Source organism: Ciconia boyciana, chromosome 4 (assembly GCF_034638445.1).
Source record: "Ciconia boyciana chromosome 4, ASM3463844v1, whole genome shotgun sequence".
Classification (NCBI taxonomy): Eukaryota; Metazoa; Chordata; class Aves; order Ciconiiformes; family Ciconiidae; genus Ciconia; species Ciconia boyciana.
In genome coordinates this window covers 80,459,038-80,486,916 of record NC_132937.1, presented here as the reverse complement: position 1 = coordinate 80,486,916, position 27,879 = coordinate 80,459,038, and the positions used below count along the sequence as shown (strand labels likewise).

At 38.5% G+C, this 27,879-nt stretch overlaps 1 protein-coding gene across 3 annotated transcripts in view; it reads left to right on the top strand.

Annotated features, from left to right (window-relative positions):
- Positions 1-27,879, top strand: part of MCC (MCC regulator of WNT signaling pathway) — a 221,928-nt gene that overhangs the window by 40,773 nt on the left and 153,276 nt on the right. Inside the window, exon 1 of one of the 3 annotated variants that reach the window (XM_072860360.1) lies at positions 16,471-17,086. The exons of the other annotated variants lie outside the window; for them this stretch is intronic. Within the exon in view, the coding sequence (XP_072716461.1) occupies positions 17,030-17,086 (57 nt within the window). The 5' untranslated portion in view covers positions 16,471-17,029. Of the gene's footprint in view, positions 1-16,470; positions 17,087-27,879 lie in introns of those variants that run through there. 3 annotated transcript variants of the gene reach the window in all.

Sequence of the window (27,879 nt, the reverse complement as noted above, 5' to 3'; positions counted from 1 at the left end):
TTCTGAAGTTTTCAAAAGCCTTCTAAGTTTTATTTAAGTTCCTGAACATGAGCTGATATAGGACCTAAGTTTTCCATATGCAGAGTAAAAATATGCAGGTATTAGAACTTATCTAAGGGAGAAAAAGAGTTCAAGGAAGTTGACAGTTCCTTAAAGGAATTGTGTCCTTATTTTCCCTAGGAAGGATAGGAAGGGATCAACTGCGATAAATCATAAACCCTTTGATCTTCAAAACTGGACAAAAGCATACGGAAACTGGAAAGAGCAGAAAACGAGCAGGCACACAAGTATTATAAAGAGGGTAAGATGGAGGACCCGGGAAATTATAGGCCAGTTAGCAGCTTTATTTAAACATTCCAGTAGTTTGTGAACTACTGGAAATGTGAGCAATTTTAAGTAAGAGAGAACATGCAGATTTGTAAAAGAACAATCATGTCCATCCAATCTAATATCTCCTTTAACAGAATAGTAGACTTTGGAGGTAGACGAGAAACCATAGATGATGTGTTTCTCCAGTAAGACATCTGACCCTGCCTTGAGTAACGTCATCATCAGCAAGGCAAGAAGCATCATCTAAATGTAACTACTAATAGGTGGATATTGAGCTGGTTTGAAAAGTGTGAGGCACTGTTTTTTTGAATGTTACCTGAGCTCCATTCTGTCCTGTGCCTTTGCATGGAAACACTGCCAAACTCACATTAAACTATACTGGTAAAACAAGTACTTCCCCACACTGAAAACTGCTCTCTCAATAATCCATTAAAAAGGTGTCAGTCTAGATCTAATGAAGATAGTGAGTGAATCAACATACAATTTCCTGTTCAGTTATACACGTTGCAAAGCCTTGATTGACTTGCTTAAAAATTACCATTTTGGAAAGACGCGAGCTGTTTCACATTTGATTATTTTAAAGGATGCAGAATGCACTTCAGAAGTGCACTTCAGAATGCACTAACAGAAGTTTGAGTAGAGCTGCTTAAGACCAATATAGCTGTGCAAAAAGAGTGGCTTGCATACTTTTGGTTTTGGATTAGGAACTGTGAGTTGCCATTTCCTTTTTGGATCTGGAGTTCATTCAGGTTTCAAGGTGGGTATGTACTAACACGTCCTCTGTCTACATTCCTGGCTAGTGATGGTTCAGAAATGATGGACATTGGTAACCTTTTGTACATTTGCAAATACAAAGTGTTATTCAAGAATGCACAGTGTGAAGGCTACTGCATTGCTATGACATGTAGAAATCTTAAAAATAAAAATGTTGAAGGCTCATAAGACATAAAGATCCCCAGGTATTATGGTGTTCTTTTTATTCCCATCTCTAAATTCCTTCTATGCTTACTGTCATGAAAGGTACCTGATCTTTGTTTTAATAAGCATCAGTTATACTTCTGCTTTTAAATAGTCTTTCTATGTTCTTTCAAACCATAGTAGAATCAGCAGTCTCTCATTTATATGTAGATGAATACAATAACATCTCCATTTGACTCCTGCTGAGTGTTGGTGTCATGGGTCATATGTAAATTTTTGCTTTGGCTTTATTAAAATGGAGAGAGAAAGAAATGGGAGAAAATGGAAAGAATGGTTTACTTTGTTTTTCACTATTTACATTTATTCCCTTTATACAATTTTAGTACTGAGGGGCATGCTTACTGCAGTCTAAACTTAGACTCTTTAAAGGGATAAACAGAGCCTTCTTAGATCTGTGATTTAATATAGCTACTTCCTTCTCTGTCTCTTTCTCAGATTGTTTTACCTAACTGCACTTGCCACAATGACAAGCCAAGCTGCTGCCTTGCATTCATTCTCAGAAAGGACAGATCTGAGCTTTCCCATTTTTATGGGTTGAATCCAGGGTACTTTTCCAGCTGTACACAAGGAGCTGGGCAGAGTCCTTTGTACTGTAACCAGGATTGCTTCAGAAAAACCAAAGGAGGTTTAATAACTGCATTTCTTCCCTTTGGGAGTTGATTGTATTTCTTTTTGTAAAGCCATGTAATAGAAGGACAAAGATTTAAAAACAGACTCTGTGTGGACATTTCTCTCTGGAACTCTAAATGCTCCTAAAGGTAACCAGAGAGGGTTATCTTCTTCTGAACGCTTATGAAAAAGCAGAGCAGAGCCTTTCTGTGTCATCCTGCTCCTGGGTGAACAGTTCCTGGCAGCTTCTCCCAAAAGCATCTACACAGGCCATATGGACACACTCCTGAAAGCAATGTTTTTTATATTCCTTTGTAGACATTTAGACTTTAGACTCAGAGTCTAACAAAGTAACTGTTGTGTGGGTGAACATAAATCAGTTAGGTGCTTTTTGGTTAGAAGTCATGTGATTGTTTTTCTCTCAGCACCTTGAAGTACTTTTCCCTATTGGAGTGTCAGTTCTTGTTACTTAATTTCCTGTTTTTCTTTCTGACAGCCTTCTTTTGATTTTAAACAGTCAAGCTAAAGACATCCCTGTGGTGATTATGTACTTCTACAGCATAGATTATACTCCTCAGTCAATACAGAGGGTCTCCACACTGCCCTTAACATTTAAGTTTTCCATTTGCAAAAGCTAAACGAACATCAGTCCAGTATCACTTTGCTTAGTTTCTATAAAGTGAATTTTTTTAATGCATTTTTGAAATCCTGTGAATGTACAGCTCTACAGAGCTTTATAACAACATAATACCTGCTCTGAAGCATTATTCCTATTCCTTCACAGGAGCGATGCAATTTTTTAAAAAGTGCTGTTTGAAATTTAACTGTTCATACTCATTGCATATGTTTTTATCTGTTCATTTCACGTCATTTTGCTATGTTTTGGTATATTAAGATGTGATTCAGCTTTTGTTTTACCTGAATAATTTATTCTGTAGTCTTTCTAGGGTGCGTAACTCTTTCAGCATTTTTCAGGTTCACATTTTTATACCTAAATAGTAAGAACACGTTTCTCTTTATAGCTCTTCACTTTGGTACCAATATTTGTGACTAACATATTAACCTTTAATGTGACCTGTCACCACTTACTGATGATGTACCTGTTCATGCCAGGAGGTTAAATACTGCAGAAAATAACTCTGATGGGATCCCCTGTATGTGTTCCTAATGTAATTAGTTATGAGCTTGGTTTGTATTGCATTGGGATGTAAATTATTTAAATATTCTTCATGGATAGAAAAGAATTCAAGCATTTCAAAGGATTTATTTGGGCGTGTGCATGTTTGGGAGTTGTTTTTTATTCGTACGTGAATCTTTAAAGTTTGACAAGGATCACTTATGTGGAGAGGCATATAACTGTAGTGAAATAGCTGATTTGTGTGGTGTCACATCTGTCCACTTCCCAGGCGGCCATGCAATCTTGATGTGTTCGCTGCGGTGCTATCGGGAGGGACAGCACTCTGTTGTAGGAGCTAAGTATTGCTGTTCTCTGGAAATATCGCATGGGGCAGCATCTCGATATGATAGGCATATTTCACGTTAGAATTCCAGTGAAGTTTAATAAGCTGAAGCAATAAGATTTGGAGATGTTTCATTCCCTTTTCACATTCTCCTTGCACATGATTAAAATAGACTAGATTAACTTGATTTTTTTTTTTAGTAGAATGTGTGCATATAAATGCTAATACATGTCTGTGTGCTTACTGTTAGTTTCTGTTGCCTTAATTCAGTGTTGTTTTAAGAGGAATGTATTTGTTGTCACAAGTAGCTACATTGACATAAGTAAAAGCAGTTGGGGTTGTTTCATTTGCCATGATGATAGGGTCTCATATCTCTGCTCTTTTAGCTGTAAATAACGCTGGTTTGCTGAGAAAGGCTCTGCACAAAGACCTTGCGTTTTTAAAATGTGACCTCAAATATGTTGATATATGTTTTTTTTTTAACTATCCAGTCCCAGGACTGGTGTGATCCAGGATCCTTTAATCTCTGATTTTTCCTTCCAAAGACACTCCAGCTATATTGAAAGCTCCTTGACTGCACCTCCCTTGCCAGAGCTCTTTTGGTTGAAAACATTTAGAAAGATTTGATGAGGATATGGTTGACTTGCAGAGGGGAAGAGTACAGCTGTATTTTTGAGAATAGAGTGTGGTAGGATTTCTTCATGACTACTTGCTTTTAGAAGCCCATGTTGCTATTTCCTCCTCAAAGCAGCCATGCAAGTGCCACAGATGTGGTTGTTCTTACTAACTTAGAGAGAAGGGCATATTTACAGAGTTGCCAGCATTGCTTCCTACAGCATCTTCTTGTTGCCAATGACTAAGCAGGCATAATCCTGCTTTATCTTGTGCAGGGCTGTCAATGCAAGATGGATGTGTCTAGGTAGGAGGGCGTTGGCGCAGATTGCTCCACCTGCCAAATCTGCATTTACTTCTCATCTTAAGGGAAGCTGGTTTTGGAATGTCTCTATCAAGAACAAAACAGAAAGCTAATGCAACAAGATTCTTAATATATCTTCTTGTAACTGCTCTGGTATATGCTCTTCCTCAGCTATTTCTGTCTGATTTGCATGTGTGTGTACCTCATTTGGAGGTAGTAAAAACTTTGTTGAGCTTGGGAATAGACTGTTTTGATTGTGCGTCTGTGTGACAAGGTATGATTTCTGTACAGCAGAATTAAGGTGACTAAACCGAATTTAGTTCTGACTGTGGTCTTTCTGTGCCAAATGCAGATATCATCTCTGTTGGGTACACAAACCAAAAGTTTATAAAATACGAAGGCATACTGAAAATATTCATAGCAAAGCAATATGTACTTGTATTAGCATTAGTTTCTCAGCATGATCACTAGCAGATGAGAACTTAATGTCTTTGTCTTAGGAAGTGTCATGTTCTCTGAAAATAGATATTCTTACTGCGATACCTCTTCATTAGTCAGACTCAGTGAATGTTTGCATTGCTAATTTTTCCTCCTTAAGACCATTGATCTGCAAGTTATGACAGACAGAACCATTGTTTTGAGAAAGCTATTCTTTTTAGTTGACATAGTTTATACTGAGTGATAATATTCCAAAAGTCACTATTACATTTTCAGGGACAGGTGGCTTTTCCTTTCCTACCTAGATGATCTGCTCCATAATCACGCAAACCTAACTTGCTGTGGCCTATTTATATGAATAGCTTTTGGGTATAAAAGAGCACACTTAATATTATCATTGTGTTTACGTTTATGTCAGACTGTAGTGCAGCTGGTTCTGGATAACTGCTTGAAACAGCATTAATGGGCTGTTTCGTCGTGACTCACAATAACCATTTGTGTGCTCTGAGATGCATATAAATGTAAATTAAGTGATCCGCATGTAAATTCTGTGCTACTGTCATGTTACTGAGCATATAATGATTTCTTGCAAGGCCTTAATGTTATAAAATGTGCTTAGTACTTTAACACAAGAATATTATAGAGATGCTTGGTATTTGCGTATATTCACATATGACATTCTGTGATGAAATTCAAAATGCTGAATTTAATCTCTTTGTCTGGGCCTTTCTCCAGCACTTCAGACCATTTGACAATACATCAATTATTCTGTTACTTCCTACCTTACCTCCCAGTTTGGATGTAAGATAGCCAGCTGATATTTCTAGCGTCCTTTGCTGTGTGACTAGCAGGGGATGTACCTATGTAACCAACAGTCTTTCCTTACAAAGAATGATATGATCCGATTATCTGCGGATAACAGATGTCTGCTTGTCCATCTTATATGCATAAGTTTTTATTTGGCACAAGTCACTGTAATGTTAGTGTGTTGAGAGAGTAAAAATTATATCGCTTAAAAATCCCATGCCACTCACCCTCCCAAGAAGCTGTAAACCTCATATGTGTACTGTAATTTTTCTAAGCTATGTGTTTGTCTCATTTTAACTAAGCTAGTAAATGTAGATCTTAAAATTGACTCCTTGAAAACAGGAAGAATTGTCTGATTGCCAAAGAAAGCAAAAATACTTTTGTAGGGGATGGGGAAAAAAGGGTTTCATAGAGATTTGTGGCAATCAAGGTATACTCTTAAGCTACCCTAAATATGAACCATTTTCTCTATTGTTTAATCTTGTAGCCATCAGCTGTAAATTAAATGTGAGTTTTATTGAAATCACACAGGTATTTCTTTTGAGAATTGATCTTTTAAGGGAACGTATCAAGGAATTCTGAAGACAGAACTGTACTGTGAAAGGTAATTCTGTGGTTGGTTTGTAGGGTACTTTTGTTTGGTGTCCCTGTTAATAAGAACCTACTGTAAAGTGTCTCATTTAATTTCTAAAGTTTTTATGGTTTTATAACTCAGTGATATTGGTATGTCCTTTTCTGGCAAAGTCTGCCCCTTTGTCTTCTCCCTCCTCTCTCCAAATCTTCTCTGTTTTTAAATTAAGCTTGTTTGTTCCCTGGTTTGGGAAGCTCTGCTCCTTCAGCTTCCCCATGCCTTCCCTTATAGACAGGGAAATTTGGCCCCAAAGCATCAGGTATCCCATGCTCTCAAGGCACATCTTTTTGGATGGAAGAGAGTAATGCCTTTCTAGTCCCTCTGCATGAGGCTAATGTGGATAAGAAACACTTAGATTCTGTGTTTTTCAAGGAATTTATTCAGTGCTATAGCCACTTTGTAGGATAGGTCAGAATTCAGTTACCTGTGCACAGGTTGATTTTTCCTAAGTTATTTTTTTGGGGAGTCTGTTCTGTATTCAGGAACAAGTGCATACTGTTACAGTAAACCACAGGAGCTGAGTCTCTTCCTCTCCTCCCCTTGCAGCCATTTGTTTTCCATGTCCTACATGCAACTTGTATTACAATTTCTTTTTCTTGCTAATAAAAGCTTTTACTGTAAAAATGTAGCCTAATGATTCCTTCAGCTGGAACCCTAGTAGGTAGGAAGGCCTGAAGTTGAAGAAGGTGTGGACAGTAGACTTTACTGTCTATAATAAATAAAACAATAAAAGATTTGTGCCCAAGAAAACCTTGCCTTTTGTGCCTTCGCTTCCAAACTAGGCATCGTTTCCGTTCTGCCAGGCTAAAAATAGAATCTGAGAATTCCATTAAAGCAAGAACTGATTATTGGAATATAGGTTCAGGAGGCTTGGCTTGTCAGAAAGCAGGCACAAAGACCGTTTTTTCTGACAGACTTTTATGTTTAGGGATGTGGGAAGCTGTTTGCTGTTTGTCTTTGATTTCAAGCCAGCATTGTAATGGAGTTTGTTTGTCTGAAGCAGGCATCAGGTGTAATACGATTATGCGTTGTGTTTATACAGTCCTGGCTTCCATAGCCCTCTAACAGTACTCAGTTATTCATTTTTCTCTTATAAATTAAAATGGACATTATGGATTAGGTGTGCCAGGACTCCTCTATTTTATATGAAATGTCATTTTTCTGTCTTTTGAACTTAATGGATCGTAACAGACATAGAGGTGAACAAAAGGCAAATTATAAACTCTCGTGAAAATTCCCTTAATTAGCATATATGCTGAGGTTTGTTTTTTTTTTTTTTTAGGAATTCTGTCACTATTTCCATCTGCAGACAATACAACACAACGGGATGGGTGTCAGCACAGGGCACATTTGTTCAGGCAGCCTTTTAACAGATCCTTTTGACTGAGGCTTTTAATTGGATCTTTTATGTGACAGTTGAACAATATCTCTTACAAGCATATAACAAAGGTGAAGTGCACAGAATGATGGGTTTTGACCCAGCTCTGTAGTTGTAACTGGATGATGGGAACTGGTGTGTGGCAATCAGGTGCTATAGAAAAGGGGGTCTTAACAAATGGGTATAAGTAGATGTTTGGAAGGTCTACGGACGAAATTTCAAAACTTCTAATTTAACTTAGTTGCAAGGACTTTGTATCTTTCCCCCCCTCATTGCTTAGAAATTGTCTTTACGCATCCGATTTTGTTTGCTGTAGGCAAGGGAGCTCTGGCTCCAGTGCAGCTGTTCAGATCTTTTTACTTTTCCAAACTTTTTTTTTCCAGTTGTCTGAAATGAAGAGCAATACACCTGGTACATTGGGCCAGCACCACTGCACACAGCTATAATGAATATAGTATTAATATTATTGCCTCGCTTGGCAGTGGTAAGCTGAGCCTGAGGCCCAGGATTAGTCTGTTGAAGCAACATTAACCTCCTGGATTCTGGTGTGCCAGAAAGATTACCACGTAGCTCTTGTCGCAGGGTCTTCTGCCTTTCCAGCTTTTCTGTCTGTTCTCTGAGTGTGAACTGTTCACCTGACATAGTTGCAGTTGGCAATGCTGAGCTTCTGTGAATCCTCATTTATTAAAAAGATGAGAAGACTTATTCCCCCTCCCCTTCTACACACATACTAAACCCTTATGTTTTGGTTACATGATACACAGGAATTTTGATAATGAAGTGAAAATCTTAACCACAGTCCACAGCTGAAAATGGACTCTAAGTCCTTTTGCAGTTCAGTGCTAGTTCAGTTATAATGGGGTAATCAACCGTCATCCTGCCAACCAAGCGAGACAAGGCAGGGGTTTCATAGGAGCCTGTCAGTGCCATGGTTAAATTCGTCAAGATGCTCCTGCTCCCTGGAATTGTTTCTCTGTCACTGTCAGGTCTGGGACACTGACCTGAGGCTGCCACTGTTCAAACTCCCTGCTTCTCTTTATGTTCTGGGGTTTTTAAAAATGGATATGTCGTTGTCAGCACAGCAGTTTTGGGGAACTGTTTTGGTGCCAGTGCAGAGAAAATGGGAGGTGAGTACTTCTGCACAGACGCTCTCCTGTGCTTAATGTTTCTACTTTTTGTGAAGAACTGTTTCAGCATGTTTGCTTCATTTTGGGCTAGAAAACCACATTATCACTTCTCAGCTGGGAGAAAGATTATGATAATAGCTATGTTGCAGTGTATTGGTAAACTCCACTTTTGATCATGGTAGGAAGCAATCAAAGTAAATTTTGAGTTTCAGGAAGGGCAGTGTCTGTTCTGTGAGGAGTTCATACTGAAATAAGAACCCCACTGATGTATCCAAGTGAGGTTTCTGCCTTTAAGCTAAATAGCCATCTCTCTTTCCTACACTGAGTTTTCTATTACTTTACCTACTTGAAGCTATAATTTTAGGGACTGGAGAAAAAGACATTTAATCTTTCATCCCTATGAATTTTTAAAGAGATTTTAAGTGCATATTATTGGTTGAATCTAATTTTTACATGAATATTGATCGTCTGGTATGCATTATAGAAAAGGAGGGAAAAGTCTTTGTTTCTGTAGCACCTACAGGGGTCCCAGCTGTTTATTCGTAATGATGAAATGTCTTGTGCCAGGTTTCTAAATTGTGAAGACAGAACAAACCAGACTTTTTTTTTTTTTTAAGACATGGTTTTGTTTATTTGCTTTGGTTTAGTTGGTTGATAGACCCTTATCTGAGAGTAAACACTAGAAATATTTAGCAAGTCATTTCTAAACTTAATGAAGTAAGGGACTATCCAGATGAGGCCTGAAAGTAAAGAAGGTTTTAGCTTTGTAATCGTGTTTCATAAACCTGAAGTAAGTGTAAGTGGCTTGAGAAAAGTGTAAATAGGTCCTGGGTTGTAGAACTGAGCAGACCATACAAGAAAGTCAGAGATACTATAAATGCTGAAGCAGCGTTGTTCGCTGTCCCTCCCAATGTAAAATGAAACTGACAGATATGAGGGCTGAAGTAGAAATGAGTGAGGCAGAGGTAAGGCGGTCTTGAAGATTATGATGAGAAGCTTAAATGTGGGAAGATGTATAGGAAAAAGTCACTGGAGAAATTGAAAAGATACATGGCAAAGCAGTTAGAAGGGCAAAAAACCTGAATTTTATAGACCAGGCAGGCGGTTAGAATAGAGAGCTTGGATTTTATATTTAGCTATCCAGGGAGAGAAAAAAACCCCAGACTTTTAGAAAGACAAAGAAATACTCATATTTACTGGATAGTAAATAGTTAGGGAGTTGAGAAGTGATCTGTAGACTAACTTTCTGATCTTATTGAGCAGCCACTAAACTATGCATCCAAGGGAGATAGCAAATAAAATAAACTTCACATGAGGGCTGTAGGAATTCAATTACAATAATCTTAAATTTGTTGATAGTAAAATAGATCTGGTTGAAAGCTAGGGGGCTGGATTCACCAGAGGGTTTATATATATCATTTCAGCTCACATCATTGTTGAAGTAATTTTTGTTCTAATTTCTGCCAAAACGAAAGCTCCCCAAACCCCATAAGTGCTCAGTCAAGTTGATTCTCTTGTTATTTAAATGCTCATGCCAGCCAAAAAGTCTTGTAGAGCCTGAAGTAGGGATCTGTTGGACACCTGCCTTGCATTTGCCAGAATTCATCTGATTGAAAATGTTTCAAATGGAGCATTTCAGTGAATCCAAACTTTCAAATACTTATATATATATAGATATATACGTACATTTGTATAGATAAGTGTGTGTACACACATTTGTATAGATAAGTGTGTGTACACACATGTATATAATATGAGTGTATATATATGTGTATACTTGTTTGTGTAAGTATGTGTACTATACGTACAAGCGTCACACACTACGTATACACATATATATATGTGTGTGTGTGTGTATATATACATGGTCACACACACTACGTATACACAAATATGTATATATATGTGTGTGTATATATATACATGTAGTCAGAAAGAATCCATCAGTTCATCTGTTAAACATTCAGAAGAGATCTTTACCACAGATGGCGAAATGGACTGCTTGGCTAGGTGGGGGGTGAAGCGTCCAAGTACAGCTCTGATGTAAACCACCAGCCAGGATCCCTCCGCCTTCTTTGTGTCACTGTGGGCACTTACATGGTCACTGATCCAGGTCAGGGAGTTGTGTGTTCAATATGCCAGTGGTAATGGAAGTCAGAGTGGAGAGAAATCTTATAATTAGGGAAAATAATTACAGACTGACCACACATAGATGTCTTGGAAGAGTTCAAGAGTAAAAGAGAAGTGGGCAGCTGGTGAATTGGGTTGCTGAATGTTTGCAGAGACAAGATCATGACTGTGGAGTGGGGACTGGAACTGGAAATGAGAGTGTATGAAGGACAAGATACAAAACCGAGAGAGTTTACGAGTAAGGAGAGAATGTAGATGAGGAAACCTCACTATCAGGGACTGGGAAAAATAGCAGAGACTTAGCAGGGGAGTCCTGGCAAATCTTTCTTAGGAAAGTGGGAATTTTTGAAAGAGATTCAGTTCACAACTGATAAACATGAGGGAATAGAAGTTCTGATGAAGTAGAAGAGTAGGTATCTTAAAGGTAGGATTAATCCACAGGCATTTTACTAAGAGTGGTCATATTTTTAGTGCAAATAAGTATGCAGAACCACAGGCTGTATCTAGAGAAGTTAAATCAGAATGACTACCAAGATTGTAGGGACTGGAAATGAGTGAATTTACCTTGTGGTTAATAACTGGAGAAATGCATGACTGAACTGAGGGAATGCTGGACAGTGAAGGGAAGCCAAGCAGAAGTACCATGCCATGAATTGTAGTTTACAGAATGGCGTTGTTTGTGTTTTTAAGCAAGGAGTAAATGAACAGTGATGATAATTAGGTGGCTGCAACATGAAAGGAGCATAGAAATTGCTACTGTCTCTCCCTGTTGTCCTCACAGACAAGTCTCTAACGCAAATAACAGGCACACGTTGACTCCCTGGTCCTTCTCTTGTCCTGAGCTGATGCTAAGCCTCTGTGGGGTCAGAGGGAATCAAAATGAATGTGTTGACTTTGGACGAAAAGACAGAAAATGAGAGTGGCTGTTTGACAGGTTGGTGAGTGGCTTCATGGCATGAAATACTGGAGGATGGAAAAAGGGATCAAATGTGAACTCCCAAGGAGACTGGTCAGGTCAAGGACATGACTTTTTAAGTGGATTAATTATTTGAGAAAGGGTGAACAGGTGAGAACAGATGATTGAAGTGCTATTTGGAAATTACATTATTCTAGACATGTTATCTGTTTTAGACTAATCGAGATGGTGTGATTGAAGGAAAGAAGAGAAGTTTGCATGTGTTTTCTTCAGAGAGAGTGCTTCATTCTTCAGTATAAGGTTACTTGCAATTGTTTCAAATTAGTCGGATTTTTTCTCTTGGCCTAGGTGCATAACCTTCACTAGCATTAATGAGAACAGTTTGCATCAAGAAGAACTTACCATCCCTTTCAGCCTCTCCCTTTTAAATCAGTGCATTAGTGCTATTGAATAAAGAATTTTCTGCAACATTATCCAACTACTGTATTGAATTTCTGCTTCCAAGTTTAGCCTTCATGCTAACCTTCTGAGTGCTACTACTTTGTCCATGGAAATTTAGACTTTGGCACTACACCTGTGTATTTTGTGCCAGAGTGAGGACAAAAACATGTTGTCCTTGAATTACATGTAGTAGATTTGCAATATTTGAAGGTGTAATTTATTTGTGTGTGGGATTGTGCAGGGTGCTGCTCTGACTGTAGAGATGATATTGAAACAAGCAAACACAAAGTAAATGCTCAGTGGACTTCAATTAGTTGCATTTCAATTACAGAGCTAATTAAACAGAACCAACCAAGAAGGCCTTATTTCATACATCCTGGAATTGTGACTAGCTAATTGTGCATGTTGTATGCAGAGTGAAACTGCTTCTGAGAAAGTGATACACGCTATGCTGAAGAATATGTGATACATACATATTTAATAGATAATTGCTTTTATGCCGTAGTTTTTACTCTGCAGCTGTCAAAACAAGGAAGGAACATTCATATGTGGCAATTGTCACACCTGCTCCAATAACTGTTAAGAAATAGAGTACTGTAATTACTGAGACATATTATGAGGGAGAAGCCTTGTAAAATAACTACAGTGCTAATTTTTTCCATATTCTGTGGCAGTTTCAAAAGTAAAGGTGACAAGGGCAAGAGAGTTGTATCTTGTCCCAAAAGAATCTTTTACGCCAGGTGATAGAGTAAATCTTATTAAATGATTATTCAGACACAATCAAAAGGTAGACTCCTCAGTGAATTTCGGTGTTTAATAAGAGCACACAAATGGAATAGAGTGGCCATAGGATTATTAGATCAACAATCAGCAAACTGGCCACACTAATGGTTGTTACTGGATAATTCTGAAATTATCTTGGGAAGAATCTGTCAGTGCAAATGCACTTACCTACAAGCGGTATGGATCATGAGTGCTTTAGAGGTACAGAAAGCAGTAATTGATCAGAATGCACTGAGATTGAGTGGAAGCCCAGGCCAGTGGCTCTGTCTTGACAGAACACGTTTGGTGGATGTAGTTTCGGAAAGCCTCGGTGACAGTCAGGTTCGTCCAGCTTCTTGTTTCCCCCTTCTTGTTTGTATCATAGTACACACTGAGGCATCCACTGAGACCATGTCCTCTTGGGCTAAGAAATGTACATCTGTAGGTTAAGAGATTCATCTTCCCATTCCCGTCCCAACCCCCTCCCTGACTGTAGAGGCTAAAAAAGAAGACGGGCACAAGGTTGAGGGCAAGGGAGCATCGCTATCCTAGGCAAGGAACTGGGTCAGGGAGAAGGAGAACAAAGTCAGCCGCCAAACAGAAACAGAGAGGGACTGAGTCCAACAGGCACCTCTCTCTCGCTGGATCACAGGGCGCTCTGTACTTTTCCTGGCAATGCAACATTGGCATACTTGAGATTTTCCTTTGTTTTCTTTGCAGCCTGCCTTTGGCACAAGCCAATGGGAAAATATACTTCGGCTTCAACAAAGTTCTTAGTACCCTGCTACTGTATTAGGTCACTTACATGTATTTGAAAATGGTGGAACTGCCTGGAGACAATTGTTCAGGTCTATCTGGGAATTTAATTTTGTAATGTAATGTTTTCATTCAGTTAGCAAATGGACTCAGAGAGATGCTAGATAGTATGACATTTCACAGAAGAACAAGTTTTACATCTTCAGGTATTCAGAATATGTTCTTGATGCTGCTGAATATTTTAAAAATGTGATATAATAGTAACTATTTTAGAAGATTGATTACATTTATTCTTAGCTAGCCCTCCACAATAAAGAAATGCCTGCAAAGTTTGTAAGGACATTGAAACAAGCAGTGCCAATACTTATGGGTTAGTTAAAAGTAACAGTTGATGCTTTCCAACTGAGAAATGTGTAATCCCGTACCACTCAGTGCAAGCATGCAGAGATTGCAATGGGAGTCAGCTGGGGTTAAAGTAAAATAACTTTTTATCAGAGTTTGGTTCAACTGTTTCATCAATTTGCACGAGTTACTATTAATTTTTAAATTTTAAATAAACTTTGTTCAGTCAGTATCTCTGTCTCTTTCCACCATGTTACTGTATGGAGTAGGAAAGAGGCAGAAAAAAATCCTGGGCAGTGTATAGGTACAGAACGGCGTGGATCTAGTTCAGTTTCTCAAGTGTCCTCCAAGCACCATTATGCTTGGGATGCATCTGTAGTGCCATGTGCTCTGGGCTGTCAGATGGCTAGTCTTCCAGGAATGGACAACAATGGTGAGTGAGGAAAGCAAATCAAAACTTTTAATTTCAGAATGCCTGTTTATAGTCAGCTGGGAAGTATTTGGCAGTATAGGGATATAGTATGGGAAATGCAGTATATTGAAGTCATAATTAATATGGCCTTTCCTTTAGAAAAGGAAAACCTTAGAACTTTATTCTTAAGTAATCCTGAGGTTCATCCCTGTCTTGGTGTCCTTGTGATACATGTGACAGAACTGGACAAAGATCAGACCAGAGCAGATTCTGAGCAGATTATAAGAAGGAATATAAAAGTTGCTAGGGGTGGTGATGCAAAATACACAAACTTTGTCACCATCCCATTTGTGAAAGCGTAACTTGGAAAAGATAAAACATTTTGAAATGTACTGTGTCAGCTGCAGGAATTTTTGAACTGAAGTTTTCTTTTTTCTCATGTATGAGAGATGAGGTAAGTCATTATACAGTACCTTTGTTCCTGGGTATAAAACACTGTTAATCACATTTTAATGCACAGGAAATCAGCGTACAGAACTGCCGTGGATATACTGTTCCATACTGCAGTCTGCAGTCTGGAGGGCTCTGCATCTTCCTGGCTTCCTACCCACTGGAGGGAGGGGGAAAGTACAGTTTGCCCAGCGTGGCACTGGGCTGCTGGCTGTGGCTGAGACAACAGCCGTCTGCCAGCAGAGAGCAGTGCAGCCCCTTGCCGGGATTTGAGGGGCGATAAATGGGAACAAAGCAGATGAGTAAGGAGGAATATACAGAGAAGCACTAAACGTAGAGACAGAACTGAATGCAAAGGTGAGACAGGGATGATGCTCTCAAGGAGGACAATAATTAAGAATGGAGGCAATGCAAGGTGGGCATGAAAAGAGGAAAGGAAATGCAAAAGTATGGACTACTAGAAAGCAAAGTGGGGAATAGGAAAAATACAGAAAAGAGAAAGGAAAGGATGGGAAATAGACCTGGAGGATGAAAGTAAAAAGTCTTGTAAAGAGATTGTGGTGTTCCCCATACCCCCTGAGCCAGAGGAGAGTTGCAGTTCCTAATGCTGGACACAGAGGAAGGACAGGGACCCAGAAAGTGCTACTGCTTTTTAGTATCAAAGAGAGATATATATGTGTTTATCTTGGTTCTTGTTCTTAATGCACTTTCTGTATTGTAATTTGGATGCATTATCCCTATGTCTGCATACTGATATTAATCTGTGATTAACAGAGGAGAAAAAAAAATACCACAAGATGATTTTCAAAATGTTGCTCTTGGAGAGTATTGTTTCCCGTGTAAATGTTTTAGCCAGGGTGCAAGAATTGTGCCACAGCTTGTATAGCATTTATTCCTGTTTCTCATGGGTTTTTTTCTGAACTCAGTTGACACTTTAATAATACATTGTATTAAGATGATCAAGTAAATTTCAGCTGCAGAGTATGGTATTTCCTACTTCGAACTGCAAAAGTACATCATAAACCAGCATCACAAAGCATGTGGGGCTGTCACTGTATTTTAGGGGATGGAGGGAAGGGGAAAGGAGGTTGTTGGTTCTTGCAGTGGGTGCAGCATGTCCACAAATCCAGCTTGTTAAGGATTTTTCTAGATTATTAGTTGAATGTTGAAAGCAAATGCTTTTTTCTCCCCTTCTTCCAGTAGCATCTCCCCGAAGTCTTTGTAAAATGTCAGGGTGTTATGTAAAATCTGCAGCTTTCTAATGGTGCTTGTGGGCTTACTGTGACCTTTTGAAATCATTACAACCCCCACCCCCTAAAGCGCCCCAACTTTCCTTACTTAATTGCACATGGGAATAGGGAAATAGGAATCCAATTTATTGTTATCCAGGTGGCATTTCCTGTTACTTAGCTGTATAGTTTTGTGTATAGTAATTAGTATGCAGAAAGCTGGAGAGATGCCTGTAATTCCAAAATGAACTCTCTGTAGCTCTCTCCCTCCCACTTGCACTCTCCTTTTAGTACCGCCCCTTCCATGCACCCTTTAGCCAGCAGCAAGACAGCTGTGTTTGATCATAAACCACTTAAACTCCAGGCTCACTGGCAGGAGAAACCTTAGCGTGAAGTGCAGCATTGGTTTCTCTCAGGGAGGGGAGCTTTCTTCTCTTTCCCCTTCTCCCTCCCCAAACACGGAAGACTGTAGCAGCATTCTCCTTTTAATTTCTCTGTGAACTTGTATGAAGCTCACCGAATTTTTCTGAGTGCGTTAAGCGGCATTGGGAGATGCCCTTAAACAGAGTTGTGGAAAAGAGCAGTGTAAAACAGACAGCAGAGATGAAGCACGACTTGCAGACGGACTAAGACAGCCCTGGGATCCTGGCAAGCAGTTCCTTCCCTGCATTCTCTGAACACTTCACAGTATTAACAAGTCTCTTGCAGCAATGGATTGTCATTGAAGTCAAAACCAGTTTGGCTCTTTTAGAAGATCTTGCATCATTAATTTAAACTATCAATGTGGAGTAAAAATGGCTGTCTAGAGCAAAATGTGTAAGACGGAAAAATTTTGGAGAAGAAAGTATTGAATCAGTTGAACAAAGCTTCGAAGCATTAAAATCTGCAGAAATCGTCAAGCCCTGAGAAGTCTAATCATGAATTCTGGAGTTGCTATGAAATATGGAAATGACTCCCCTGCAGAGCTGAGTGAGGTAAGCAGTTTCAGTGACCTTCTTTATGCTTTAAAAAGGAACGCTCCCCTTTTGGGCTTTCAGTCTGCAAGCAATGCAATTAAAAATTAATAGAATGTATCTTGCTATAACTTGCTGTGCCAGTCAGGAAATGACCTGAACTTTTTTGCTGCTTTACTCTGAATAAGTGGTGAAAAGCAAATGACTGTAACCATGTAGAGACATTTTTCCTGTTATCCTGCAGCAAAGATTCCCTTGCCTCCCAAGAGCTGTGTTTATACCCAACATTCGTCTTTGCAGTAGGGGAAATATGGAGATCTCAGTTGAGATTAAGCAGATGGTGACTAATTTAGGAGGGAAGTGGGGTGAGTCGAAGATGACAAATATTTATTGGTAAGACAGCAACATTGGCAGAAGTTGTGTTTGCTTGTATTTAGCCAAAGTGATATTGTTTCTTTACATTAGATGAATTAGGTTACTTTCCTTCCTTGCCTAAAAGAAAACAAGCCATGGGAAACTTTCTGCTTTTCCATTGGAAACCGTAGTAAGCTGTTATTTCTTATAGTTCTTATAGGATACGTCTGGTTCTTGTATAACATGATTGTGTGTGTGTGTTTTTTTAATAAATTTGAAATTAAAGCCATATCAGATGTTATGCAAATGCTTAATAAATATTTAGAAGTAGCATATTTTGGCAGTTACTGAAATGTCTTGGATATGTCATCCTTACAGGCTTTACTGAGAACTGCTAATTTAGTTATGCTGTGAAATCCCAAGCATTTGATTAAGGTCATTTTGTAGAAAATTGGATCTGCAGTCTTTATTGTCCCAGTTGAACAGAAATGCTTCTGTTTCCCTTTTGCCCATTTCTTTGATACACCTTTTACTGTAACATATCCTTTGTTTACTTAATATGTTTGGTTTTTTAGGAATATTAGATAAGATATGCTTGGCAGAATGAGAGAGGTAACAATTTCTGGAGTTAATTGTACAGAGAAAGGAGACACTGAGATACAGAGTAGAAAATAAATCAGTAGGCTAGTGAGGGGGACAACAGTGTGGGAGGAAGCAGAGTAAATGTGTGAGACCTAAGCAAGTGCAGTACCCTGCCGTGCAAGAGGAATAGTAGGTTTGTGACTGGGCAGTTCTTGTGAAAGAAATTTCATATGTGTTCCTCCTTTAAGTACAGAAGAGTTCAATTTCACTAACTTGGTGTTACTTTTTCCAATGATTGCTTAGAAATTGTGTATTGGCAACACAGCATAAATGGAGTTCATAAACTCAGCATAAAAGCGCAGGTTACTTTTCGCAGGAGTCTGCCATGTTGTTTCTGGCTACAGTTGTATTGATAGCCTGCTGATCACTGTTCGCTGTCCCCTCAATATTTAATTTTCAAGACTGTGCAGGATCGCGTAAAACATGGAGTAACGCAAAGACTTGATACTTGGGTTGTTATTTGGAGCAGGCAGTATTTCCTGGTAGCACTGCTACCTTGAAATACTACCTATTCAAGTTTACTTCACACATCCACAAAGTAAGACTTTTGTTGTAAGAAATAGCTTTTTCTTCTGATGTTTTAACATGAGAAATATTGAAAGAAGCCTGTGACTGTGCACCATGCAACATTTTTGTTGGGTTTTTTTGTTTGTTTTTTCCAACGAGCTTACTTTAATACTTAATTTACATTTGCACTCTGGCGCTTCAGATGAGTTAGAAATAGGCCCCTTTCTGACTGCAGACATACCAAGGAAGATCTTACACTCCTAACTTTTCTCAGCTGCTAATCATTGCTTTGCTGCTAGTCTTCATCTTTGCAATTTGAGCTGCTTGCGTGAGCGTACTTTAGCCTGTGTCACTCAAGGGCCGGGTCAGCTTCAGCATTGGTTTTGGATAAAACAGTGTGTTTTGAATGAAACATGGAGGCCTTGCAGAAGCATCATATTCCACCTCCCATAGGAGAGAAGATGTGTAAGTACTCTGAGACGCAGTTAGTTGTTCACCTCTAACCTTTAGTTACTCAACAAACTCCCTGTAATTTGTATGCTCATATTAGGCCTTTTCCTATTGGTGACTGGTACTGTTTTGCTTGCTGTAATTGAAGATAGAAAGCCTTGGGTAAAGGCTGTACATATGGTTTATATATCTATGTTTCTTACCTCTTTGTCATGCTCTCCCCCTTTTCCTTCCTTTCTGGCTCTATCTTCTGTATGCCGTGTTTATTTTTGATCAATGGAAGACAGTAGAATCACATTCATTTAAACAGAAAAATTTGGAACTGGCTACAATAGGAATTTGATTAAAAGACTGCTGTCTTAGTGTGTTTTCACCTGCACCTCTACCTCTACAGTCAGCTCAAATTTTCACAGTACAGTGGGCTGCTACCAGTGTATGTGTCTGAATGGCAAATATGATAACAGACCAAGAAAGACTATGATTCACATGATGCATAGTGGGTTTTGGTGTAGGTGCCTTGATCTCTTTATCTCAGTACATGGAGCTCTAGGCATGAACCTACTGTTATTAAAATAAACAGGAAAACTACGAAGCCCTGAAGATATAGTAAGTGCAGTCTTGAATGGATGCATTAGACAAAATAGAAAATGAAATTATTGCAACTCATTCCATTTGTATTGAAATTTTATACTTGAGATTTACATCCCTCTTTGGGAGATGGGCAAAAATTAAAGCATATCTTTTTTTCAGGACACAGTGTGATTGTAGAAACTTGCATGTGGTTGATGTTTGCTATTCCTAAACTCTTGTCCAGGTAAACAGAGATCTTGATAGTCTTTATTTACTTCCCTTGCCCCCCTCCAAAGGTCATGCCGAAAGCAGAAAAAAAATCTGATTTCTGTGGTAGGTCAGTCAGACTTCTACAAAACTCATGCTCTGTGGTGCCCTAGCTCCAGAGTTCAAGCTGTTGTTTATTGACACATGTATCAGTACATGTTACCCCATTTCTTCTGCTTTTCTATCCCTTCAATCTTCTCTTACTTCTATCCAAAGAAAGAAGGATTAGCCAGTGTGCAGTTTCCATGGTAGATTCAGTGTGTCATAACTGCATAGAGAGGTAGAAGAAGCATTGTTCTTACATAGTAAGGTTTGCTTGGTGGTGGTGTTAGGTTTGGGGTTTTTTAATATATGATACATTAAGAGAGGCAAATCTAAAAATCTAGAATTTGCAGATGACTGTTGCTTTACTCCATGAGAATGTACGACAGCCTTTGGTACCTTTGTAAATAAGTAACAGTGTCCAACCACACTCAGTTCTACTATTATGAATGTGCCTTCACCTGTCAATATTATGGCTTAACATGATTTGCAGAGTTTGCTTTTTAAGGCTTGATCAAGGAATGATGTGATTGGTATGCAATACATGATACCCAAATTAGGTAAGTGCTCTTTGGATCCCTTCAATTTTTTAGTCATACAATACTGTAAACCTTTAATGTAATCACAAGTCATATTTTTAAAGCTAACATCACGAATGTGTACAGAAAACATGTACAGATAAACACCAGTGCACAGAAACTGCAATTACAGACTTTTTTACATAGTTAAAAATTAAACTTTATATCAGAATTTATGTGCTTTGTACTTATTCATTCAGTTTTTCTGCAGAAAGAGGTGTTCATCTAGAAGGAGCTGGATTGTCTAATCTATATTTTCTTCTTCTTCTTCCAAATTCAAATACACCACCTTTGACTGAGCAAGTCCCTGAGCCTTGGATGGCTTTAAGCCCCAGCACTCTGGGGAGGTATCACTGCATACTAGCTTTGTTCTTGTACATTCCCCTGGCCACCCACTGTTGAGATGGTGTGCTGAGGCAGGGAGGTCTGTGGTAAGACCTAGTACACCTGTTGGGCTAAATGTGGTCAGCAGTTATGCCCATGCCTAATTCTGGGACAGTTTAAATTAGTAGCGTAGGAACATGAAGGAAATACAAGTACTGAGCTTAATGATATTTTTCTCAGTTGTATACTTAAGGGCTAAATTATATCCTTGGATTAAGAGCCAAATTATGTTCTCAGATATAATTTTCATTAAAGTGAGCCTTGTGAATTTGCTGATGGTAAGACTATGCCTAAGAGATTTTGTTCTGGGATAAGGGCTGGTATTATAGTATTGCAATGCATTCAGCACTTTAGATGCAGATGATTTGTATAATGTAATTGTTTATTCTATTCCTTTAGCACTTGCTGTATAAGGTGATGGTGTACAACTTCTAAAAAGGGTATGTTCTTTTCTGCATAGCAAAATTAGAAGATATCATGCTGCTTTAGGTGCATACTTTATACCTTCTGCTTCTTTCTTTGTGCTTGGAAGTCAAGTGTTTAGGATGTGAATATTGTGGCTTGCAGCATTAGGTAACTGCTACATATTCTTTAACACTTCACACTGACTGGAATAAACAGATGGGCTATTTGTCTTGGAAAAATGAGTAACTTGTTTGTTTGTTTATTTTAACAGTGAGGTATTTAAAATTTTGAGGTAGGGAAGTGAAGGTAGGATTCAAAGTTTGTATTTGTGTAGGAAGCAGAATAGTGAGTTCGTAAGAAGGGTTTCGGCAAAATCCTGTATGTAATACCAGATGTGAAGAAGTAAGGAGAGCGCCAAGTTTGAAATGCTTAAATTGTGACTTCTTTTCTAATTTTACGGTAGGACAGTGTCGCACTTTCTTTTAAGATTTGTGTTCCACTGCTGCTACACTGAGAAATTACACTTTGAGGAAAAAATGATGTAAAAGAAGAACTACAGAAAGAAAAGGGGCTGCATGGCTTGAAGTTGTGTACACGAGGCCAGTAAGTCTGAGAGGAGCTGCGGGGTGAGGTGGGTAACCAGCAGAAGAGCGGTATATTGGTCCAAGCCTCACTGGCAAGGGAGAAGTTCAACAAATGGCAATCCCCACCCTGAGGTACTTTCCCATGTTTGTGTGTCTGTTCTTTTAGAACAAGTGTCAGCTTGTGGTCGCGCTGTACCTACGTGTGAGGAAATAGCACTGACGGAATGGGGAACAGGTTTTGTATGCATTCAAGGCTAGGATTAAATCTCAAACAGTCTCTCTGTTTTATCTTCCTGGGTTTGGTAGTCTTCTCATTAAGACACTCAGCAAGTAAATGTCACCCTAATATTGCATCTGCTTCCTGAATGGTCTCTGGCCATGCAACAAGCATGCCACTATACTTCCAGTACTTCTCATGAGCAGGTAAACACCATTTCCTACTGCAGTTCTGTCTCTGCTACTGGAGTTGGCCTTGGCTGTCAGTGTCAAAGGTTTATACAACTTGTAATGTAGAACAGTGTACTGTGTCTTGCCACCAGAGAAGGTATATGTTTTCCCTGGTCAGAAGATGTTTTGGGAAGTGTAATAAATCCTTATTGTTAATCCTTTAAAGTATTGCAGCCTTGCAATAGAACAGAGTGGAATGTGGTTATCAAATGCTAAACATGGCATATTTTTAAATTATTTTAACCTTGAAAAAGTTGTATAACTAATTTATTTGGTAACAGGAGACAAACCAAAAAGGTGAACAGTGTTTGTGAACTGCTGAAGTCTTAGAAAAGTGAGCAGAGCAGCCCAGTAAGCTTAGATCAAAGTATCTTAAGGATAAACTTTCTTAAATGGATTCTAGTGGAGAGCTGGATAAAACTTTCATCTGGTGGTAGCAATTACACCTGTAGCCTTACAAGAGTGTTCTCAGCTTTATTGCTTCAGAGGTGTTGAGGTGGAGTTTGCAAATCTTCTTTGCGTGAACTCTTTCCTCTTTCCTGGTTCAAATGGGCTTTGTGAAGTACTAGTCAACCTTGCAAACCTGACATTTTCCCATACTGTTGTCTTGAGGGGTGTTGAGACAGTATATGTGAAATATAATTACAGAATTTAAATAGTTACTGTGTGTCTCAGTTACACTGATGTATCTATCTTAATTTAAAGAAAAGATTTCAATGGGAAACTTAAACAGACATGCTCCTGGATAGTGACCATCAAGTCTGAATGCAGCTTTAGACTGGATACACTTCTGCTCTATTTCATAGATCTACTACAGATTATTTATCTCTTTCAAAAAAATCTAATTTATTTTTATAGCTTTTTTTGAAATCTTATGTTAGATTGTATAGGTGAAAGCATCCTTTGAAAGGGCAAGGTCAGCTTTTCTGGAGTCATTTTGACATCTAAAGTGTTTTAATAGACAGGTTTGCTGGTATGTTACCAGTGACCTGGACTGCTGATTTTAGGAACATGAGTTAGAACATGAACGTGAATCCATAGTAGAGCTGAGAGGGCTCTGGCATGATCAATGCATGTACAGTGTGACTGGTGTGTGGTATTTCCAGTGTAAAAAATGTAGTGACTTCAAAGACTTTTTTTTTTTTTTTATTTGTGTGAGCTGCTTATCAGGCACAGAGTGTGTTCCAGGCTTGGATATTATTAAATTGAAGCACTATAGAAAGATTAGTCAAAATGCCCAGACACTGTCAGCGCAGATGATGCTCTTCTGCAGCCTCCTAATGAAAAAAAAGACAAATATTATGTAACTTATCTGCCTGATATTTTAATATTCCTTGCTCCTAAAAAATCATGTCTGAAAAATGCCTTATGGGCTGAAAAATCAGTTAGGACGAATGTATGCTGTGAAAGTAACATTAACACTGTATTGGATCCTCTAAATGCTTTTAGAGACTTGATGTTTTTATTCTTAGATAAAAAAGCCAGAGTTCATTCCTGGGAGATTTTTGGAGATAAAGATCGTCATCCTTTCCCTCCTCCCCTTCCAACCTGTGTTGGAAAAGAAAAATGTATTTTTGTCCTTGATCAGGCTTGGGCATACCAGGATGTGGCTCTGCATGGGAACAATTGCAAGACTCTCCCTTCAGAAGGTATTTTTGTATGTTCCTCTGCAATCTATGGATTTGTAGTCTGTAAAGGAACACATAAAGAAAAGCTTCTGAAAGGAGAATCCATAGATTGCAGAGTTAATGCTTGCAAAGGCAGAAGTGTCTATGCTGTATGTATGTGTGAAGAGGGGACACGGAGAGAGGCTTTGTAATGGGACTGGACAGCTGCGGTAGGGTGTAATGAGGTATTTTTGTTCTGGAGCTCGGAGTAGTTTGATACGCTATTTGAAAGGAAATGTGTTCTTGTTGCTTCTGGCTTTTTTCCTTATGTTTAAGTTTTATTGTCTTTATGACAATGTATAGTATTTCTAGTTGCAGGTTTTACTTGTGCTGGGAATTTCTGCTTCCTAAATAGCCTGGAAAAGCCTATTTGAGCTCTTCTGTTACATTTAGTAATAATATACCAACTTATGTACTCTGTAGGGAGATGTGATGATCTCTGAATTCAAAGTTTCTCTGTGATGGAAGAACGGAGGTTTGGTGTGTGGATCTGGTGCTGGTAAAGATAGTGTTTTGACACTGGCAGCAGTCTGCATTAGTCAGTCCCATGTCGGGATTTGCCATATAAATGAACTTTCTGCATGAACGATTTATATTTTCTGAAGATTTAGATTTTTACCATCTCTAATGAATAGAAATATTAATTAAGACTCTGGAAATTGGCTTACATATTCCAACTCTGTTGTTGTAATAATACATGAAAATTTGTAATTGAAATAAAAATATTAATTGACAGATTTAAAGAAATACAGAAAGAGTTATTTTTTCAGTATGCTTAGATATACCCCACCTATGTGTGAATTTTTGTCCTAGATCATAAAGTTGACTAGAGTAGTGTCTTTCTTTGCAAGTGAAAACTTGTGAAAGCATGTAGTTCATATCTAAAATTCTAGAGGAAAAAAAAACCCAACTGGTTTTATTTTCCCTCCATTTTTCAGTATTGTTATTTGTGGTGACTTTTTTTTTTTTTTCAGGTAAGACATTAAACCAGCAATTGGGTTGAAGAGGGGCCTTGGTGGTAGAATAGAGATGGCACCAGATCTGTTTGGGACTTGGGCTGTGTCTCTTTGTGTTGATGCTGAGTAAATCCCCCTGCTTTTCTGTGCATATCTTTTTCTTTGTCTTGCCTGCCTTGACTGTAAACTCCCCTAAACTAAGGATTGTTTTGTATTGTTAGTACGGTTAAGCTGTGAGGGGACTGCTGGTCTTTATTTGAATGAACGTAGTTAATAATGATTTGAGTCACTTAAAGATCCCAAGATACTTATAATGAAAAGTCAAATGTCACCAAAGAGTTGTGGTAGAATTCAGAATCTGGCATTACAGATATGTTATGTGGGCTGGAAGCAATCATGGTAACAGGTACCAGTTTCCACAGTGGCATTAAGTCATCCACAGTCCACTTCTCCATTTCGTGATCTGAAATTCTGTTTGGAGTGCTGCTCTGTGCTGTTGAACTGCTGTCTTGATATGCACGTTGCAAAAGCTACTTCTCTCAGTGCAAGCTTGTATTATACAACATATTTTAAAACAATATTATGTAAACATTTAGCTTTAGGAGGTGAACCTGAAATTGAAGCAGAAATGCTTGTGGTGTTTAAATTTGTGTTTATTTTTAAACATGACTTGACTTTGTTCAGATGTTTCTTTCTGCAATATCCAGATGTCTCTGTTTTAAAGTTAAATATTTCTAAATGCAGATAAAAATGTGATCAGTGTGCAACCACTGAAGAAATACTGGTATTATTTACTATCTTAAGGACTTTTTACTTTGAGTGTGTCATTGCTTGCTTGTGCTTGTGTTGTTCCACTGTTTTCACCTAAATGAAAAGGTGTTATAAAGGACAGTTAATTATTAATGGCTGCTACCATAATAATAAACACAATTTTTGTTTATTATTGTTCTATACTTTCTAAAGTATAGAACATTGAACAAAATAAAATGGAAATAGATTTAACCCTGTTAAAATACTACGTTTGTCTTTGTGTGTTAAATATGTATAGTCATTAAGGAAATTCCTAAATTTTGGCCCAAAATTTACCTTTATAATAAAGCTTTTTAAAAATTTTTATTGTAATGTAAGACAGAGTTAATATTTTTAGGTGGAACTGATACTGACATCTATTAAGGTTGCTTCCTAGTGTAAACTCCTCTTGCATTCTAGCTTTGCAAGACTTTGACCATTGAAATTGCAGTCTTTCATAAGCTGAATTTCTTAGGAAAATTATCAGACGAAATGTTATGTTTGTTTCCACAAATGAAGCTAGTGAAACAGACAAAGCTTCCTCATGTTAAAAGTACAAGAACATCTGGTGATTCTTTCTGCTGCCATGCAGGTTTGCAATAGAACTTGGAATTTGCCAGGGTATTAGCATTTATGTGATTTTTTTTTTTTTTTTAACTGATCTTGTGAAGGTATTCAGGGAAGGAGGCAAAAATGTTTGTAAGTCTCAGTACAAGATTTGTCTAGATTACTGCAGCTAAAGCTTCCGCAGTGAAGATTTCACTAAGTGTGCTTTACCTTAGAGATTAGTGGAAGTCTTCCACAGTTGTTTCCATGGGTTTTTGGGTTGGGCTAGAGTCACTGTGACAAGGTGTGAAGATGTCTGCTCTTTTCTGGGTCCAGAGAATTCCCACTCTTACCCATCCAGTCCAGCCTTGTCAGTTTCTGAAGATCATGCTTTCTGATTAAAAGTTGTAAAGGACAAGAGCTGGACTTGGAAATCAGGAAGAGGCACAAGGGTGAGTACCCTCTGGCTGGCAGGTACAAAGGAGGCTGGAAGGTGGGCTGGAAGGAGAAAGGAACTTGAAGGACTTGAAGTGAGGAGGGGGCATAGGAGGAGAGGGTAGCAGAGGTCTCTGGGAGTATTCCTTGGGCAGGCAGCTGGGTGTGTTACAAGGGGTCTGTGCTGGGAGTTCAGAATGGGGACCTGTGAGTTTGGGGAGAGAGGGTGGCTGGGAAAGGTATGGGAGAGACCTGGCTGTGGGCTATGGAACAAAGAGCTGGGGATAGAGGGGAATGGAAAAGAAGCCTAGAAAGGAAAAACTAGACCTGAATATACGTGGGTATAGGAAATACATGCAAGCTTCCCATCTGTGCAGAGGAAAACCATCATGCAGTTATAGTATCCATTTTAATACATCAGTGCAAAGGCTTTGAATTATGTTTGTATTAACATTGTAAATCCAGCACTTCTAAGTGTCAGCTGTTGGGTTTCAAACTATGATGATGCTTCTTTTTTAAAAAACTGTTTGTTTGTAGTATTATTGATTGCATGCTAAATTTTGTAAATTACCATCACTAACCTTAGTAGAATTTTAGAAATGCTTCAGCAGGTGGTTGTTGTATTTTATTGCAGATTAGCAGGGTATCACTAGAATCTAATACATCACAAAGTAGAAATTTGCATCAGGCTTATGGAAAATGGCCATCTGCTGATAACTGAAATGAGATACTGTTTTAAAAATAGGCCATTTATACATTTTAAAATGTATATTTTAGGATGTGAGGATATTTCAGTGTTTGCTAGAATCGTAACAGCACCTCTGGTTTCTGATCTGCCAGAGCAACTTTTTGAAACGTTTCCAAAACACTAAATTATTTAGTTGCAGTGATGGAATTATAATTGTCAACACAGAACTATGATACATGGTTGTGATGACAGAGAAATATAAGATCGTTACTGTGCTATGTGATAAGTCCAAAATTATTTCATTGATGACTCAGTGCCCTTCTGAACCATGTTTACAGAGGTTTGGATGAAGCTGGTATTCCCACAAAACTGCACAGGTGGCTATCTTGCTAAGTCTATCGTTTGCAGACTGAAAGCCCAAATGTATCATTTGCTTGCAAAGACATTATGTTATCTGACCTTCATCTATAAGAGGCTGAGATAACCCTACCCCAAACTGTTCT